A 21,065-nucleotide genomic window follows, 5' to 3' on the forward strand; every position below is an offset into this window, starting at 1 on the left:
GGTCTGCAGCTGGAAAACGGCTGCTCTGAGAGGGCTAATCCTCAGGGCTTTGAGTGGGATTTTGTACATACAGGGTGCACACACATAGCCACACACATGTGAGTGCATACACTTAGGCCTGTATACAGACATAAACATAAATCATTCTGGCAGACGTGGAAGACGCTGAAAATTGGATTCGAAGGGAAATTCTGACAGCACACAACTAGCTTTGGAAATCATTTCTATCAGTAATAATGACACGGTACTCAAGTACAGTAGTTCATTGCTGAGGTCTGGTAACACAATGACACCACTAAAAATAAGTTTGATGGGGCAAGAAACACAGTCATCAATCAGATAATCATACAGGATTACTTGTCTGAAAGAGAAAACAATATGAGAACGACAGTAATTTCCCAAACTGTCCGTTGTAAACACCCACCATAATTTATATACTGACTTCCTGGTTCAACTTTTGGTTCTTTGTCGAGATAAGAATGGTATATTTTTAAAATACAATCTCATTGTTTTTAGTGGCACCATGACAGGTGAGAAGTCTGACTGCTCATGTTTTTTTCCCCCATGGGACTTTGTGAAAGCAATGTTTTCCCTGATATCAGCAATTACTTTGGTGTGTACAGCGCTGTCATAACAGATAGAAAGGATGGCAAAAACTACAACAAGAGTCAGCAGCCAAGCTAGTGGCTCTGTGAGGCACAGTGACGCTTTGAGCTGAATCCTAAAATCTACATGCTAACATGCTTATGTTTAGCAGGTATAATGTTTACCATGTTCACCATCTGAGTTTAGCGTGTCAGCATGCTAAGATTTGTTCATTTGCACTAAACACAAAGTACATTCAGACTTCATGCCAATCCATCTGAAAGCTGCTGAGACGCTCTCACTCAAAACCACTAATGTCAACCTCATCAGCTGGAGTTTCTTTTAATTGGGATGAAGCTCATGGGTCTTTTTCTGCATGTCTGCAAGCACAAGGGAGATTTGTATGTCCTATCATGTAATAGGTTTTTTGTTGTTTGTTTTTTTTGCACTTGTGGATGCTTCTGTATGTATGCATGCGTCCCTGTGACCAAGAGCCAAGAAAGGCGGATGAAGCGTGGGTGGGTGTGAATGATTCTGACATCATCACCGCCTGCCGTCTCGTCCTCTTCCACTGCCCTGATACTGACAGGTCCTCTATTGTTCCAGCATTGCGTGGGCTCCCAAGGTTCCCATGTGTTAGAAATCATCCACCCACGTGCTACAGCAGACAGGGGCCCTAGACTATGAAACTGTATACTGAGAGTCTGTGGGCTGCAGGACGGGCCCTGATGAAAGACAGTGTGACTGTAGAGAGAATAACAAACGCCAGGCTCCTAGACACCACGCACTACACACACACATGTACCTGCAGAGACGCAATGCAGGCACACACACCCACACACAGATATCCATGCAGGTACACACACACACAAGGTAGACAAACACATGCACACATTGTCACGCTACAGACTCGTACAGCCCAGACTTAAGGGCCAATGGGAGTTGCAGTGTGGGGGTGGGTGGAGAGATGGGTAGCAGGATAGATGGATGGGTGGTGGTGGATTTGGGTGGATGAGGAGATTTAAAGAATCTTGGTTCACGATGGCTGAGCCCATTTCTGGTTCTGCTCAAAGCTGGTTTGGATGCAGGCCAGGCTAAGTGTGCTGGCACAGGTGAACACAGTCACACTCTTGGCTCACAGTCCCCCCACAGATCATTAAAATACAGAGAGGACAGAACCGAGGAGTCTGTATATTTTCAAGTGGAGCTGGGCTCATTGTGTGGCTACATCTGCATTTATTGAAATCATCTGCAGACCTGGATGAAATACTATTTGCAAATATTTGTGTAGATTTTTTTCTGGAGTACCAGATGGTTGGGACATTTTACACTACAATTTAGGATCAACATGTGGTCACCAACGTAACGGATGCTAACAGATGTTTTCTTCAACTTGAGACCAAGTTTAGCTTTAACATTTATTTACATTTTTTAAATTTCACAGCACTGTGATTTATTTAGGAGCTGGCCACAACGTGAATATACTCATTTGAAAGCGGTCATGTGTGAAACTGGTACCCGTTTTTCAAAATTGTTCCCATGACTAAACTGTGTTTCCTATACATGGAAACTCAGAAGCACCGCCTAACATTTTTACCTCAAACACTTCAAAATTACACCTTGTTCAAACACAAACTGTGACCTGCTGGTGTTGCTGCTACCATGTCCTTTTTGAGGGCATTACCTCATACAAGCTAACCATTGTTGGATCTTGGTCATCTTTTTTTATGACAACACCTGTACTTGAAAACGTCTGCCATCTTGTGTCTGAAACTTTGTATGGAAACCCAAATCCCTGGAATTTATTGTGGGGGGGTGGGGGGCAGTAAACGTGCAGCTGATGGTCAGTAACCCTGCTATTTATTGATCAACCAGTGAGTGTTAAACTTCTACCCTTTCATGTTAACACAAAAGGCTCTGTGGATATCAAGTCCTGCGTCTGAAATAATACATGAACAATGCGAAAAATCATTACATCACAAAAATAATATAAAAGCCCCACATCCTCTTATTATGCATCTGCATGCATATGTTCAGTATATATTGTAACATTAGAGCAGCCATTTCTAAACCTCTTCAAAGTATCATAGATAGTCTTCCCATGAAGACAAAGTTTAAGTCTGAACTTTCAGAAACAAAAGTAACAAACAAACTCTGTTTTAGGCTTATTTGTTATTATGTTCAGTTTATTTAAAATTTTAGAGAGTTTTAAGATCATGGCAACAATATAATAGCATGATAGGTAAGACCTAACTAAACCTCACCAAATCTGGGGTCTGGTTAGGGTCATTTGATCCATTGTTATTATTAAAATATTGACTAGTGCAGCTTTAATGTCCTCTTATTTTCCTCTTTACAATTTATGAAGAGAGAGATACAGAGACTGTCAGGAGTCACAATACTTTCGATTACTGTAAGTTCTACATGAGCGCAATCTTATCATCACAACTGGATCAAAGTGCTTGAAAATGAGATTTTGTTTGATTTACAGTCACTTAGAAAAGCTTGCCTGGGTCTTGCATCTGCATTTTCCAGTGGCCTTAATCTTCTGATGCTTCTGTGAAACCAGACTCCAGAAGCTAAACTCACACTGGATCCTTATAGTCAAGAGACATGGGTGTCTTTGTTGCCCTTGGTTAGACTGTCTGGATGCCATGACACCTTTATGACAGCAGCCTGATCCCAGTGCACTCTGGTACCCCTTGTGTTGATGGACGATTCCTCTGCTGCCTGATGCCATTGCCTCCAGGACCATTTCCTCAGCGCTCCTCAAGCTGGGGCTGTTTGGACAGGGGACCTGCGAGGTAGGAGGATGAATGGAGACCTGGTCACAATGGCTGAATGAGCTTTTGTGTATGATGGAGAGACTTGCTGGTTGCACCAGAGGGTTAGAGGTTCTAGATGTGGGATTGGTTTACAATGAGGACAAGGTCTACTGTTCAACAGAGAGAGTGAGAAGCTGTTGATGTATTTGATTGATGTGTTTTTCTGTAGACATGTTTTACTGTTATACAGTTTCCCTGAGATGCGGGAGGAGGAAGGACTGTTGCAATGCTGTGACATAAATAAGACTAAATTGGAGATCAGGTTTATGATCCTTCTATGTCAATTTGATGTGAGCAGCAGTTCTGAAATGTCCTGAAACTTAACCTTCACAAAATATCCCAGTCCAGGTTCTGGGAAGCTAGTCAGCCCTGGGAAATCTGAATCCATATACATAAACATCACACGCTATCAACTTTTGGGAACATTTCAGATGTATGGATACCCTGTCTTGAAAAAGTACTCAGGACAAAGTTCATAATGATGAAGATAACTGGCCGAATACAAGTAAAACAAGTCTGCAAAAGGAACTTTATTGAACTTTATTATGAGGGTGGCCGTGATAGAAAGGTTTCGTGAAACGATGTTGGCGTAGTGGCAGCTCTTGGTATTGCAGGATCATGTGACACACGCACTGGCCTACAATCATTACAAAAGTAAAGGCTGTGAAACAATGAATACATTTTTGAGCATCACAAACACCATTTATATTTTCACAATTTGAGTCTCGAACATGCATGCGCACACAGTGAGCAACCTTTATAGAAATTAATTAGGTGCCATTTTGGAATGGGGCAACTAGTTTTCTTAATACATCCACAAACATGACCATTGTGTGGAGTGTGTGTTCACGTGACAGCTCAGACTCACCAGGGACTCCAGGGCTTTCTATTTCCTCCAGTCTCCAGTTTTTGTATTGTCTCTGTATGTTTATGAAGTGGAGTCATACAGCCTTTCACTTGGGTGAAAACCTTTTCATCTAACGTGGACACGCCTTAATTCACGCCACACGCGGCAAATTTGTGTCTGTTAGCGCCCACACACATCTTTTGCAGGACCTCAGACCTCAGACCGAGACCTGTGTCCTATCAGCAGTCTATGAAGACAAACCGTCTCTAAACTTAACCGAATAGTTTTAGTTGTCCAAACTTGAGAAGTGGTAGATCAGAAAATGCTGATATATGTAGCCTGTTCTAAAAGACTACAGGTGGCACACAGTGTCAGAAACACTAACGTGGACTTGGATGTATGATTGTTTTTCGCTGGTTTTGTTGACGTCTTTGAGCCGGACAGCGAAGCCTCACTCTCCAACTGTCATGCTGTGTGCTTTCTGGTGAACAAGGCCCTCTATGTTCACTTTGCTCAGCAAACAGTATGATTGAGTGGTCCTCTGTGTGATGATTTGCAGAGTCAAACTGCTGCTGGATTTCCTGGCTCCACACCAGGCAGGACACAGCAGGTCAGAAGTACCAACCAGAGGGAGCCATAGACCAGAGTCCCATGGCCTGAGGTTCTGGTATCCACTTCGCTTAAAACGCAACATCCAAAGGAGCCTTTGTAGGAAGTCTCAGATAATTTAAGGTTGTGCAGCTCCTCAACTTTGGCCCATCTTGACTGATTGTGCAATGGAAATTGAAGATTTATAACTCCTGCAGGAGTCGCTAATCACCGGAGACGAGAGGCTTGGGGGGGGAAGGATGAGCAGAGGCGGGCTGCATGAGTGTCCAGCGCTGACTACCTCTGACTGACTACACACAGGCTTACCCGCCAGGCATGTTCACTTCCCCACAGGTACACAGACTGACACGCAAGCTCACACACATGCAAACATGCTCACTCTGACATGACACACACGCAAACACACGTATGCCTCCTTCAACACAACGGCCGTCTTGGGAGGATGTGCGGAAGAGATCGCATATTTCCTCCTCCCTTTCTTGCTGTTTGGCGGTTTCTGTCTTGCATGTGCGAGAGGCTGAAAAACAGACACACAAAACAGAGGAATAGATTTGCAGGTGGCCTAAAATAACAATAAGGATGAAAAGAAAGAGAGGATGTCTGTCCACTGCTCACGGATCACAGAGAGGAGGGCAGAGCAGAGGGCCAGGACGACAGGAGAACAGTCTTGTTACATTAATTTTCTCCTGGGTCCATTTCATCTGACAAAACCCAGTCTACTTTGGTCTTTTGCAGACATCGGCAAGGCGAGACAGACATGTTTGTGACAGACTCTTAATGTCAGATTTAAAAAGATGAGAATTAACAAGAGGCAGAGTCTAAAGGCTTTTCTGCTGAGCATTCCCAAGGTCATGTCGGAAGAGACTGTCGAAGACATCAGCAATGCACCAAATCAATGTAAATGTAAATAAAGGATTTTATTCCATTTTTTATTTTAAATATATATTATTTTATGGTCCATTATTAAAAGCACATTAACTCGCACCAGACCCCCCGCCCCCCCCCCCCCCTTCAGACACACACCCCTACACTATTATCCCATTACGATGTTATCTTGACTCTCACTATCTCACGTTTTCACAGAAGTGTCCATATCAGCCTGTCGGATTTTGCAGAAAGAGTCTTTGATGTGACCAACGAGCTGCCGTCTCAGAACACGATAACAGTGTGCAGATGGAGCTCACGGAGCAGAAGAGCGCAGGGCCCAGTAAGAGAAGGGCATGCTTTAATTTCTACGGTCGCCTCTTGTAGAGCTGACCTTCACACCTCCGGCGATCCATCAAGATCTTTCCCGCCAAGAGCTGCTGGAGCCGAAGCAGACCGCTGGGTTTTCAAAATAAATGCAGACTGAGGTGGAATGTGTTGGTGGGAGAGCAGGTGAAGGTGCACAACTCGTGCTTCAGACATTAATGGATCAAGTAAAGCTGATGATACTTGCAGCGTATCAACTCTTCACTTTCTGATCCTATTTTTCAGTCACCACACTCTTTAAAACGAGACACAACACAACTTTTCAAGGCAGCTTACTTCAATACATTTTTGAGTTTTGAGTCTGAAACTTTGAAGAAGCTTTTTATTTGGAAAAGTACAATATGTTTTATCAAATAATCTTTTGTTCAAATAATGTACTTCTCTTCTTACAACTTGAAAATTTGAGCTGCACAAACTAAGGTTTCTATATCATAAAAGTAATACAATTTGAGCTAATGATTGAATGAATGATGAGCTCTGAATGTGACAATAGAGTAAAACTGATGCACTTAGTTTTGGTAATAAATATATTTAATTGAAAAAATGAATACAGCAGCAAATAACTTGTACCACATAGCATTTCTGAGTGTTACTAAGTGTCTAATGAAGTTACTGTGGCGTGCTAAAATTACAATCTTACAAACTCTCGTAACCTCTTTTTTGCTAATGATGCATTTGGTAGGATTATATCAAGTCAGATTGTATAGAAGTCTATGAGAAAATGACGCTACTCCTCACTTGATTTATTAGCTCAGTAAACATCAATCGACAACAACAACATTTACGTAAGTTTCAAGTTCATTCATTTTGTAAACGATGGTCCCATTAAGAGTAAAATAGATGATAAAGCAGGGTAGGCTTTAGGGTGTGGCTAGCTTGTGATTGACAAACCACGGCAACCGTAGTGTAGCATGCGTATCCATGGCACTGGGTGTTCGTGTTTTTGTCTTTCACAGTGTGTTTTCAGTTCATGAAAGTTAGTTGTAACATTTCGGTCACCTTAAAATGTCTTGTTCAGCGTTCGGTTGTATTAACAGACACTATAAGGAGTCGGCTGTTCATTTTTCCCAGTGAGTTCATTTACAAGCTAACTTTGTTAGCCAGGTTGCCGGTATAGGTGGCCATGCAGTGTCAGGTCCCCAGCTCCACCCTCTCGTCCAAATGTGGTCCCTTCTGTCTCCAAAAAAACAAGATGGCGATGGCCAAAATGCCAAACGCGAGGATTCAAAATGGTCTACAAATGGGTCACGTCACGGCGGCTACGTCCACTTCTTTGAAATAGTCTATGGATTATATATAGGGAGATGAATCATAGTTCTCTACAGTATATTTGAGGTTAACTGTAGGCATACCACATTTTTCATTAATACTGTTTTATCCAGATGAATGATTCACAACTGGAAATGTTTTGAAAATGGAAACGGTGTTGCGCAGCTGCTCATGTAACCGCAACATTTTTAGCATTGTGCTGGTGACTTGGTCCGCTTCAGAGCCTGCTCACTGAAAATCGAGCTTTTGGCTGAATTCTCTGGTAATCTGTGCTTTTAGTGGCAAAACCTTCTGTATGTTGAAAGACTGTTTTCAGAATTGTCCCGTTGAGTGCTGAGGGTGAAGTCACTGGCTGCTTCAAACTCTGACGAATGTTTTCTTATTGCTCTTTGCCCACAGAGACGCTTGTATTCAAAAGAAGAGTTATTTCAAGAATGTTTCCTACAGCTGAATCTGCTTTTATAATCACAGCTCAGAAGACATTGCTGGGAATGTGTCCATCCTTATTTTTGGTGGCTGCCACAGCCTTAAATTCTGTGCGACTGTCAATTTAGTTTCAGCAATGGAGGGGGATATTCTTAGTAAGATAAGTGTGTTGCCTCAACTTGTACTCCCACAGCAATTCAATTTATCCTAAATCAATAAAAAATAGAACTAGGTTTTCAAAGCTTTTGGTGGGGTAAGAAAAGTGAAAGGGAAACCTGCATTTTCTTCCTACTTGGGTGTTTTGGCATGGTTGAACATCCCACAATCACAATACCACCAATTAAATCTAATCCACAAATTTGGCCACCCCTGTGCCTTTAAAAGAAACCTCTATGGTGAAAGAACAACATTCCAGTTTCATTAGTTTACACTGCTGATATTAATACTATCATTACAATTGGACATGGTTTATTTTGACTACTATTACCACTAATACAATAATAGACCCTAATAGAGGCTGAGTGAGGGGGGAAATGGGCACACGATCGACTTGGAGTTATTCCACCCCCAGCAGCTGCAGCAGGGGCCCAAAGAGGTCAGACGTACAGTAACACTTGACCCCGACTCTGTGTGTGTGCGTGGAACAACCATCCCACCCTCCCGCCAACTCCAGTCCCTGCAGACCAGCAGAGAGGGCAGTAACCTCTGAAGGCTTTGTTTGGTTGGCCGGAGTCTGAGCATAGGCCCACCATTGTAAGTCTGGGGACTCCTATGCTCAAGCTCTTGTTTTCTTTGGGAAGCAGGAAATTGGATGACTGGCTACCTGCTACAACAACATCCTGTACTTGAGAAGCCGTCTTTTCACCCATACCCACCTATTATTTCCCTTTTCCATCATACGCAAGTGGTCAGCCAGCAAGCCTTTTTCTTTTTTTCTTTTCTTTTTTTTCCTCTGGTCCTGGGGGCCCCGTGCGTGGGTTTGTCTAGGTTCCACTCAGGTTGAGATCAAATTGGCCCCATCCAGATGCTTCCGTTGAAAATAGTGAGCAGGGGCCAAATATTTTAGCTTTTGGAGCCCGACTCCACCTTGTCAGGTTAATGGCCCTTTGTGAGTTTACTGGAGTGACAGTGATGGTGTGCATAAATGAATGTTCCTATTCAAACACACACACACATGCACACACAAATCTACTTATAGCTCTGTCAGTGCCTGTCAGGTCACTTTCAGACCAATCAGAGTGATCTGCGTTGGGTCTGAAGGAGACCACTTGCCACTATGAAAACATTCTTAAGGATTACGGTGCTATAGACAGGATCTAGGTGGGCGTTGATGAGAGCTGATTCCGATCTAACCTCAGGGATATCCGACCTCCATGTGAGATGTTAATGAAGATAATCATGCCATCATCGGAAGGGACCTTGTGTAAAGCTTGCTCTGTCGCAGTGGCTCTCACTGAACACCCATATTACACATCAGGGCTGCGTAATCCCTCCCGATAAGGTTTTGTTGCAGCGACTCCCATACAGGAAGATTTCACTGAAGCGCGTGAGCCCGGACAGAGTAACTGATGCCCATGAGGTGCGCACACAGTCTGACATCATGTTCATGTTTGTCTGATATTTGTTTGGAGGGGGTTGTTATTTTACCCTTAATAAACAGAAGCAAGTGATGTATCCAGCCTGCTCGGGTCAGGTCATTTCAGCCATCACAGAAGCTCTGGTAGCGCTTCTTAGGGGAAGTTAACTTAAAGAAGTATTAACTTTTTTTTCCCATTTGGGGGAAGCGGAAGAAGCTGTAAACACATCATTGACTTATTATTGTTATGCAGCAGACACAGAGCAACCCCAGCATTCATTTGGAGTTTGTGTCTCTGGTGACCTGACGAATGTAAGTCCAATATTCACCCCCTTTTAGCTCTGTTTTGGTCTTCACTGACCCCTGAGGGGAAATATCCATCTCTTTAGCTGCTAACTGTTATGCTACGTTCACCTGCTAGTCGCTAACATTATCTGTGTGCTTTTTGGTGCTGGGCAGGTAGCGCAGGTATAAAGATATTGATTAGTGCAGCTTTAATGTTTGTCACGTTGATCAAAGAAATCTGGGAATTTAGGAGTTGTTATTTCTGCTTACAACAAGCTGTATAGCTGCTTCAGTCTCATCCTCTCTTGTTTCCGTTTTTAGGGAAATTATTTTTAATCCCATTTTCTGGTTCTGGTACAGAAAGAAGACGTCACGATTTTTAATCACGCCTACAAAGCTCTGATTGGATGGCTGTTTTTCCTAACAGGGATCAGCGAGCACAATACGAGACCTGTCAAATCAGAGATATGAGCGTCGTATCTCTGGAACCAGGCTAAAATACTTTTGCATGCTTAAAGGGACATGCAAGTACACACACACGATTTATTACCTTTCATGTCAGCTGCCAACATCAAAAGCAAACTTCTCCTCAGTTATCATTTTGTTCCCACGTCTTAGCAATTGTCATGTCTGACCAAAATATCTACACGTGATAAAACCATCAGCCAAGAATACAGATCGCCCTACTGTCCAATCATAATTCAGTTGTTGCGTGTGGAAGAAATTATCAAGATATTTTCCCCATTTTGCAGCAGATGATTTATTCTATTTGCAGAAACAGGCAACATCTGTGTTTTATCAATAACATTCAACATGTATAAAAAAAGAACAGTAAAAAAAAAATGCTTGACAGAAAAAAAACAACTCTATATTCTAGGAAAAAGAAACTGACAAAATGAAAAAAAAAACATATCTGATTCGGAGGCACTTATGGCTTGGCAACACTTGTGCAGTCTGAGTTTTCCCAGGTGGTTGTAGTCAAGCGTCAAAGGCCATGATTACAATACTGGAACCAAAGGGGATGCACTCAAACACAATCACATCATGGTCTGATATGTCATCACAGGCCTTAAAGCTGCTGTCTGGACTTTGTCACTGATCTACAATGACCATAAGTATCATCTCTAATATTTAAACACTGTCAATGCAACACGAGATGGCCTCTTGAACAGAGTATTTATCAAAATGCAGTTCATTATGGACATAAATCAACTATTTACAAAAGAAAACAACAAAGGCGATGCTCAGTGATTTCTTCCTGGGAATTAAAAAGTCTTTAGAGTTGTTCCTGCAGCTTTCCAAAGAAATGAGTGAAGGTTGCATTGTGCTGCATTGGTGTCCAGCTGACACCAGTCTCTCTGTGTCACAAGGTTATTTGCATCTCCATTTTATAATGGCGACCCCTTTGTTCATTCAGAGCTGGGCGAGGCAGCGGAGTCTATGTCGTCGTTTTCCAGGTCGTTGGGCGAAGACGACTGTCCTCCCTTCACCCTCTTCCACTTCATCCTCCTGTTCTGAAACCACACTTTCACCTGTTGGGAGAGGAATAAAGGAAATGCTACATCAGAATATGCAGTAATGCTGATAGAGCCAAACTTAAAAGTGCGTCCTTGACTTTGATAAAGAATTGCATTCAAAAGGTCTTATGCAATGTCATCAGCATACATGGACAAAACTGTTAAGTTTATTAGCCTCAGACAGATTGCCTCTTGGTGTTCTCCCTTTGCAATAATTTAAGATTAATTGATTAGTGGATCAACAGAAATTGTATCTGCTATTTCACCATTTTAATACTGTATTAATCATGAATTAATATTTAAGCAAAAATGCCAAAAATCCACTGGTTCTAGCCTAACAAATCGGAATATTTGCTGGTTTACTATGATAGTAAATTTGAATATTTGGGTTTAGGACTGTTGGTCAGACAAATAATAATTATCATATATAATCAATAAATGAAAATAATCATTAGTTGAAACCCTACTAACAATGAATACTACAATTTAAGCATAAGGAGATAAAACAAGTATCTATACTAGATAACACTCAGACACAGTGCAGAGTGTTTTCTTTCACCCAATTTGAACTTGTAACAGGATCACTGTGGTTTTTCTCTCTGTTTTGCAATTTTTAGCAAAATTTACAACATAGTCAGCAGAAAAATAGACAAATAATCCCCCACAAATCTCCCAGGGCAGTATATAAATTGGCTTGGTTTGCGTTGGCCTTGCAAGGAGCATGAATTGTCAGTACAAAGCGCTCAGTTCTGGCTCAAAAAACTCTGCAAATGCAGGCAGAGAGTATCGTATAGACTGTAGGTCATAAGTGTCAACTATCAGGATGTCAGCCTACACAGGATGTGAGTTTACTCGCAGTGTGGATAGTGCTCATCTGTGTCATTGCACTGTTCTGAAATGAGAGTGATGTCATGCCTTAACTGTCCGGCCAAGAATAGAAGTAATAACAAACACTTCCTGAGACTCGTGAAAATTACCGGGAAAAAAACAAAAAAAACAACTGAGGGGTGAACATTTGTTAATTCTGTGATTTAGAACATTCATTCAAGATTTTATAGCTCATAAAATACGGTAACAGGTGCATGAACTGTAGTTTATAACTCCTATATTAAAAAAGGCTCAGTAATTTGCAGCCTCCCGCTGTAGTTTCCAGTAAGCATTACTCAAACAGGAGGAAATAGTGTATTTGTTGGGGACTATTTTCAGGTGCGGATTAGTACATTCGGTGCAGCAGCAGCAGCTGCGAAGGAACATGTCACCCAGTGCAACAGATCAACTGGTTTATGAGTTTTTTAGAGCTCTATGGCCCTGATGGATATATCAGCCTTTGATACACAGGGTGTTAATAGGTTGTTAGTATGATGCTGCTGGTTTTGGTCTTTTGATGGGATTTGTTGACCCTCCCCACATTAAAAAATTACAACCAATTAAAACCTGTTGGATTATATCAAAATGCAATGACACTGAGCTCTTTTTCTTAGTTTATGAGAAGTCGACATTGTGGAGAGCCATGGTTTTCACCGCGACGACGGGTTAACTTTAAGCGTCGTTAAGTGTTAAACTAAATTCAGATTTTAAGATAACTGTAGCAGCTCGAGGCTTCATTTCTTTTTTCAGTTGAGAATCTCAGCTCAAGGATGTTCTGAGTGACCTCTGCACATCCCGCTAAGCAACTCTGGGATTCAGATGAATCTGTTCCCACGTGCTGTAGCCTCTTCGTCTCCGAGTATTCCTGCTCATCGTGACTGATTGAAAGGACGGCACAACGCCAAAGCATCTAGGATGAGTTGGAAAAAGCCGAAGAGTTGCAGTGGGAGCTCTGAGTGAAGATGGGAGCTGGCTGTGTGAGTGTGTCTGTCTGTACATAAGTGTAAGTGTGTGTGTGTGTGTGTTCCAGAGGTCTGGGAAATAGATTTGGGAGCAGACGGCAGTATGTGTGGTCACTGTGGCACCGTGGCCTCATTAGGAGGAGCTGGGACACTGGGCCTGACAGGCAGACTGGGGTTTTATCCAGCAGCATCGACACATGTTCGCCCGATTTCATCAGGTCTGGAGCTGCCGCCCACTCATTAAATGTGCTTGTCATTCTGCTCGAACCACAGGATGAAAAATAGTGTGGAAAAAAATGGTTCATTGTAATTAAATGCAACTATGTGTATGCATTATTATTATTATATAGTGGAAGGAGAAACATTTAGAAAGCTGTGGATTTATATATAAAGTGTTGTATATATTTAGTTTGCTAAATCTTTCTATTTTATATAATTTGAGTTATTAAGGTGTTTTTTATTTTTCTGTTTTGGTAAAATGTGGGAATTTTTCTGCCGGAAAAGTCTGACAGTAAGAATAGAAGAAAAGTCATCGGTAGCTGATCATTCTGCACTCCAAAAAACTCCAAGATATTTAACAGATTTCTTTCCATATCTTTTAGTATTTGTAACACAAACTTCTACTAGATTTTGTATTTTTTGGGGGGGGGTTGACTCATGGGATTCTTGTATTAAACAAAAATACTTTACACATTGTTACTTTGACTCTGCAGAAATAAGAATAAAAACAAAACGTACTTCTTTTATAATTGAGATATTTGAAAAATAGAATAGATAAGTGGTTAATATGAAGTAGTAATAATAATAGTATTAGTATCATATTTTTCCTGCCCTACTGGGAATCACATGTGAGGGAAAGGTGGCGTACCTGTCTCTCTGTGAGGTCCAGGTTGACGGCGATCTCGTAGCGGCGGAGCCTGGTCAGGTAGTTATGGTGGGTGAACTCAGCTTCCAGCTCTCGCAGCTGCTCCTTGGTGAACGCTGTGCGCTCCTTCCGGGCCTTGCAGCTGGAGTCCACCTTAAAACTGGACTCCTGGATATCTGGAGAGAAACAGAAAGGAAATGTATTTCATGGAAAGTCTCCACTACTTTCCTCAAGGCTGTTTGCTGACAAATGAACATATTCTCAGCATTATTTTAGAGGAAGGTGTGCATATTTTTTGCATCCTTTTCTCATCACATTTGTTTTATATACATAAGAATGTAAAGATTAAAAACATTTACAGGTTCTCCTCTATTCTTTCTATAAGAGCTTAGGGATCCAGTTTGTGATTCTACCACTTGACCAACAGACCCATTTTATTCACAGCTAATCTTATTGAATTAGCTCTCCAGCCATTTTGTGACCAGCCTCTAGTTGACTATTAAATAGACTTTAAGGAGCTTTCCAACCAACAAACCACAACTCCAAAGACTCTTTAGTGAGAGGCCCCTCATATAGTAAACACCAAAACCAGCACTTTTAAAAGAGACCACCCTGACCCGAGCTAGTCCAGTTCCAGTTACTCCAGTTCACCTGCAGCGTGTGTGTGTGTGTAGTGAGTATGCATGTATATTTCTGGGAGGGTGCATGTACTTTTGCCTGCTTTCTACCTTTATTTGTCTGTTTAAACATACGCACATTTAAGTATAAATTCATGCATTTAAACATTCATTCATGGGGTGTGTGAGAGCACATCGGCACAGGGCAGGGGCCACCAAACCAGCCACAGAGGGACTGAGTTAGGAGAGGAATGCAGCGGAACATCGTTAAAGCCTCTAACAAAAGAACAAAGGTGCGGATGTGTCCAGGTCTGAGCGCTACGTGGGTGTGTTTGTGTGTCAGAAGATTTCCCTCCGGAGCACTCGGGGGGAGATTCACATGAACTCATCTCTACATGACAGCAAATAATACATCAGGAAAAGAGCCTGAGATATCTCTATGAATGTGTGCGGCCAGTTGTTAGGGTCGACCAGGGAATGTGGTTTGAGCTACACTGACATCAGCTTCAGTATTAAAACTGTGAACAAACACAGCCTCATTAGCCAAGCTCTCATAAGACGAGATCAGTTTATTGCTAAGATTAATAGATTTTCCTGCCTTCTTATTTTCTAGGAAATGTTAGAATTTTAAACCTCATTTACCAGGATAAATATTAATGAAAGCTATAGTTGATTTAACCTCTCTTGCGTATTAAAGGGAAAGACTTTGGGTTAAAATTGTGCACTGGTAGCGACACTAGCAGCTGATGTAATCTCTAGAAAATGGTTCTAATTTGTCAAAGTGAGGAGTTTTGCTCGGTGCTTGCCAGAGCAGCGGGCCAGAATGTGAAATGGACTGCGGTACCTGGGCCAGATGTGACTGGGCAGACCAGGGCGTGTGTGTGTGTGTTTGTGTGTGTGTGTTTGTGCACACGTGTAGCTTGTGCATACGTGCTAATGTGAGCAAACGCCTGATGTGTGCGTGTGCTAGAGTGCCCACGTGTCATGCCAAAAAGCCTTCTTATTGTTGTTTAAATGTCATTAATGACGCGCTGCCCTGAGCGTGCCGGCACTGCCTGGCCTGTGTCCTGTGTCGAGCAGGTTTAGTTAGACTGAACACCTGGCAGGGCACAAACTGGTTCTCACTAAACAGGCCCCCAATAAATATCCAGCACAGCCAGAGACCGTAAACTTGCCCGGAGAAGGCTTCTGCACCCAGCAGGGTCCCAAAGACAAACAGCATTTGGTGCATTTTTTAGTGTGGATGCTGCAAAAGTAGTTTGTCTTCATCAGGACTGAATTAAAGCTGTTGTAAATTAGTGATTGTTTTAAAGCAAAAACCCCAGGCGAAAATGACATGTGTGATTGATCATGTAATTTGTGTGTGTAAAAGTTGAAGCCAGGATTTCACAATGGATTTGGCTGTTTTATTGGTAGCACTCCATTTAAACCTCCTTATTTGTCATTTGTAAGCAGTAATCAATTAATAAATGGTTTATGACACACTATAACACTTTATAATGTACTTTTAAGCAGATATAAGAATAATTTAAAGTGTTTATTATTGTGTATAGACGGGATGATAACATAAATGATGTTAGTTAACGCTTTTAAACCCACCGGAGTGATCTTTAGATGTGTACAAACAGTTAATAAATGGTTTATAAGATACTGTGAGTTGTTGTTCATATGTGTAACCATGCAGCTGTGTTATTAATGCACTCATTAACTGTTGCTTCATAAAAGGAGCTATAAGTAGTGATAAATACATTAATAAACACTTAAAAATGCATGTCGCAAAATAATCCAAATTTAAAAAAGTCTTTGTATTTGCTTTATTTATGGTAGAGTGTTATAAACCATTTATTAAGAGTAATGTGTTATAAATAGTAAAAAATAAAGTGTTACTGTTACTGATTTTATAATGAAACAGAATTTGTTTTGTTGTTTTTGTCCTCAGTTTCTCAGAAATTACAAATTACATTACAATATTGTCAGATTTGCTCATAGTAGCTTGTTTATTCCAACGTCCCTGTTACAAATTGTTCTGTATTATCGACAGAATTATTGGTCAAACTTTGGATTAAAGTCAGTATCAGATACCAGTTGGAGTTTAGGGTTTTGGAAACCACATTTCCATATCTTTATAAATACACACAGACACCAGCAGACTGTATAGCAGCTCTGTCTGTAATGCGAATGCCTTCGGGGCATTTTCCTAATATATGCTGCTCTACCAGCTCGTCAATACAAGACTGAATGGCTCTTTTCTGAAACCAAGAACTGATGTAGTGGTCAGACATGTTGCATGCACTCAGTGGGAGATTGTGTTACGGCTTAACGACAGGAAAATGTCAATGGATAAGAATGTAAAAAGTGGGCTCACAGGCAAAGTGATTTTACCAGACGTGGTCTGGCATGTTTTCAGTGTAGTGAGTGAAGGTTACAATAAGGTAAGAAAGGGAGGGAGGGGGCGTCTGTACTCCCCCACCATCCTCTTCAATTAGGCTGTTGCAGACATGTAGTTTTTCCAAATAATTATTCGTGCTCTATATATTTAGATATGGTTTGTTACGCTTGGACAAAAAAGATAATCACGATGAAGCACTTGACGAACACTGAACACTACTGTTTGACTTAGATGACAATATCTGCAGTGGTTATCTCCACCCATCTAGCACTCTAAGTGGATTAAAGTTCATTAAATTTGTAAATACTGAGCCACAAAGTTTTCTCCCTATAACCAAATCGCATTTCAAATATGCACAAGAAACTTTCTTCAAAGTTAAATGAATTGAAGTAGAAATGTCCGGTATTTATTGCAATCTTTTTCTTTTCTCTTTAGGGGTAGAAGTGCAGATGCCAGTCTCATTGCATAAATCATCATCTTTGTGAGGGAAACAAAGTCAACAGGCTGAAATTTTCCTCAGTTTAGAAAATGGTTTTTCACAGATGAAATGTGAACGCTCCAGATGTGTTGGACGTGGCTTTATTTTCATTCTGCCAGGGTGAGATTCTGCACATTAAATCTTTGACACCTTTAGATTCAATTTAAATATAAACATTTTCTTTAGTCTGTCGCTCTCGTTGTTAATGGTACGTGTGAAACTTTTAGAAATTACTTCGTCATGGATATCAGTTACTTTTGCTTCCTATTAGCAAGTGTGAAATATGATCGGGGGAATAAATTGCACCATAATCCAAAAGCATACAGTGATACTATTCCAATGATTACAACACAACTCTAAGCATATATGAGCATATGTAAAGACACATGAACTCATTCTTTTGAGGCAAAAGGTTCTTTTGGCAGAGGGCGCTGCTGGAAATAGCATGTAATATGAATATTATCATCTTATTTGGGCTCACTGGTGAAAATAATTGCTGAAAAGTATTTTTATATGGTCCCAATAGTTTTAGGTGAAAAAGTTCTGAAATTAACAACAATTTCCTGATTCACAAATAACTACAGTAGGATTGTGTATTAATATATTTCACTAATTAACTTTTGAGACTTAATTCTATAATAAACAGTCTGAAGCACCTGTGATGCCTTAAACCACTAAACTCCACAGAAGCCTGATGTCATTTCTCTCCGCCGTCTTGCATGTGGCCATACTGTTATAAAACAATAGTCTGTTTCCAACGGATACAGCAGTGCAATGAAACGCTCACATGTCCCATTAATCATTTCAGCCTTTGAACAATAAGAGGATGCAACTGCCACTTAAAGTGTGTGTCTTGAACACAAAAGTCTTGTCACCTATTCACCTTTCACATAGCAATCTGGTGAGAGTGCTGCTTTAAGACCAATTTGTGTCATTGCCAGCTGTGATACAGGGCAAGGAAGAAATTCTTAACCTTGACATACTCAACCTTTGCTCACCTTTAAATGGAGCAACAATGGTGTTTTTTTTTACACCTGTGTGCAGATGTTGAAAAATCATGGCATTACTATCAATTTTCCATTTTTATTCTTTGCCAGATCAAGAGGTGCTGCTTCCCTGCCACATTTCCATGCTTCCTCCTCGTCTTTTCTTTATATTTCCACCATCATATACACCAGTGTACAGCAGAGAAAGAGGAATGTCCACTATCATCTTTAATACGTCCCAAATGTGCATTTGATCACTGTATGTTTTCCTTTTCTAAGCCTCCTGTGACTTGTTTTTGGATGCTCTTCTCTCCCCTTAAACCAACACACGCCCCAGCTGACTCCCATCTCCCCCAGTGCACCCTGACTCACCTGTGACATCTCTCTTCCTCTTATTGGAGCTCTTCTTGTCGGAGTCGGCCGACGCCACGCTCTGCGGTGAGTATTCTCCGTCCAAGCACCCGGGCACGGCCCCTGGCAGCCTGTCTCCCCCTACACTGTCCAGGTCAGGCCCTCCACCACCACCACCACCTACTGCTACAGGGGCGACGACGGGCGGGCAGGCCTCGGGCGCTCTCACCCGTGTCTCACAGGGGTTGAACTGCCAGTCAGATCTCTGGTAACCCCCCTGGCTCTCTTGGTACAGTCTGTCGTCTCGGGGGTAGGCTGCATGCGGCACAGTCGGCACCAGGCAGGAGCTGGTGAAGTCTGTGTAGGCCAGGAACTCGGGCTTCTGGTGGAGGGAGAAAGGGGCCTGCTGGTAGGGCGACTGCAGATTGCCTCCTGGGACCCCTGAATGAGGGTTCCTCATGCAACCCCAGATTGGGCTGCTGGGGTGGGCGCTCCGCATGCAGCTGCTGGCTGGCTGATCCATGCTGATGCAATAACACTTCACACAATCTTGATCAGCGTCTTATTGCAAGTCTTCTCCTTGTAGAGGAGTTGAAACCCCCCTTTCAGAAAGTAAGTTAGGACTGGAAATTTGTATCTTTTTCAGTCTTGAGAAAAAATCCACTTCAGCGGACTAAATGCACATCATCGTCTCACTGCAGGAATACTCACTTCTGTCAGAAGCTGCTGACTCTTCCACAGCCCACAACGCGTGAGGATAGACGCCTTCCTGTGACAGCGTGTTTCCCTCTCTCTTTCTGGGATCGTGTGTGACGTCCTTTGGAGCCTCTTGTCCTGACACACTCTCACACACTTTCCCTCTGTCTTGCTCTCACACACCCTCTCTCCCTGACTGATCTGACTGGCTTGTGGCTCGGCAGGAGAGCTGCATCCGCAACTGCATGACTCCCCTTCTCGGGCTGGCTGTTTTCACAACTCTTCTAAGGCATTCTTGACAAGTGAGCCCTCCTCCTTTTTAAACGTATAGGTGGGAAAGAGTGGCAAGTTTATGGAGTGTAACATGAGATTGCAGAGGAGGAGCCCTGCCGGCCACATGTTGGTAGTACCCTCCAACCAACCCTGCCTCATCAACTATTAATCACGGGGGAAATTTTATATGCACATCTAATGGGCTTTCCAGACGTGGGGCTTTTTAAAGGGACATTGTCTGTAAAATAAAAAGCGAGCACCCACCCACATGAGAGCTGGGGACCCCAACTTATTTCAGCTCCTTAGCGCTTTCTGACACCCAATTTAGTTCCTTTTTGTGACACCCTTTAGAGGAAAGTTAACCCTAACCCTTTCCCTCTGCACCCCTGATCCCCGCCTGTCCTCTCCAATCTGAAAAGTCCTTTTTTCTTTCTCTGTTTTTATGACTGTGTGTGTGTGTGTGTGTGTGTGTGTGTGTGTGCCTGCGCACATTAATGCTACACACCCAAATCCACCTGGCTGGACTTTCTTTAACTCTGAGGTGATAGCAGGACTGGATTTGATATTGGCTATGCAGGCTCTCACACCTCTTGAGGTTTTCTCACTTTAGTTGAAACACAATATGAAATTTCAGAGCCATATTTCAAAAACACAAGCTAATATTTTCTCTTAGCGAACACTGTCACTGAGGGTTTGTGCTATTTTTTATGTACGTGTTGTGTTTCTTGCTTATTACGTCAGAGATATTAAGCAGCAGTAGCAATTGTGTGTGACAGGAGTCACATGTAGATTAACCACATTTGGATTAAGAGAGATGGAATTATTCAGTTTTCTGATCTCTGATTTTTAATCCCTGCAGGGTAGTCACGATAGAAGCCACTTCCCCATGAAGTAATGTCTCTAATACCATTAAAACCTTTTTGGCTAAACCAAAATTTGGACTCAATTTCAGCGTATCCGTTACCCAATAAACCCACTGAACCACACTTTACAGAAATGTACAGTTTTCTTCATACTGCTCATATTTGTGAGCTGAGGTTTGCCTTCCTCCTCGTGTGTCCTCACTTTGCTCCTGACCTCTCAGACAGGAGGGGAGGTGGCTCACACCTCCTTCAAGATTTAGAGATAGAGGCTATTAGAGAAGAAAGAAGGAGAAAGGGGGAATATGAAAGGGAGAACTTGTTTTGTACCACTGCTGGTGACAGAAAGACAGAGAAAAAGAAAAATGGGCTAAAAAGTACCTAAATTTACTGCTCCAATGCTACAATATTCTCTGACCCTCTTTTTACGCACTGTATTCAGTTGCCACAAAAGCATTCAAGAAAAAGAGAGGGGGGGGGGGAAATGTCAGAGACAGGGAGAAATAAATAAAAAAGATGCCTCGAAGGCGA

General features: G+C 42.0%; 1 protein-coding gene across 1 annotated transcript; it reads right to left on the reverse strand.

The window, feature by feature from the left end:
• Positions 1–11,082: 11,082 nt before the first annotated feature.
• On the reverse strand, positions 11,083–19,228 carry meox1 (mesenchyme homeobox 1). Its single transcript, XM_070927667.1, has 3 exons — positions 18,727–19,228; positions 13,888–14,060; positions 11,083–11,205 (listed from the first exon to the last, which is right to left on the reverse strand). Exons 1-3 carry the CDS (start codon positions 19,226–19,228, stop codon positions 11,083–11,085), a joined length of 798 nt encoding a protein of 265 aa, XP_070783768.1.
• Between the last annotated feature and the right edge of the window lie 1,837 nt (positions 19,229–21,065).

Source organism: Enoplosus armatus, chromosome 20, assembly GCF_043641665.1.
Source record: "Enoplosus armatus isolate fEnoArm2 chromosome 20, fEnoArm2.hap1, whole genome shotgun sequence".
Classification (NCBI taxonomy): Eukaryota; Metazoa; Chordata; class Actinopteri; order Centrarchiformes; family Enoplosidae; genus Enoplosus; species Enoplosus armatus.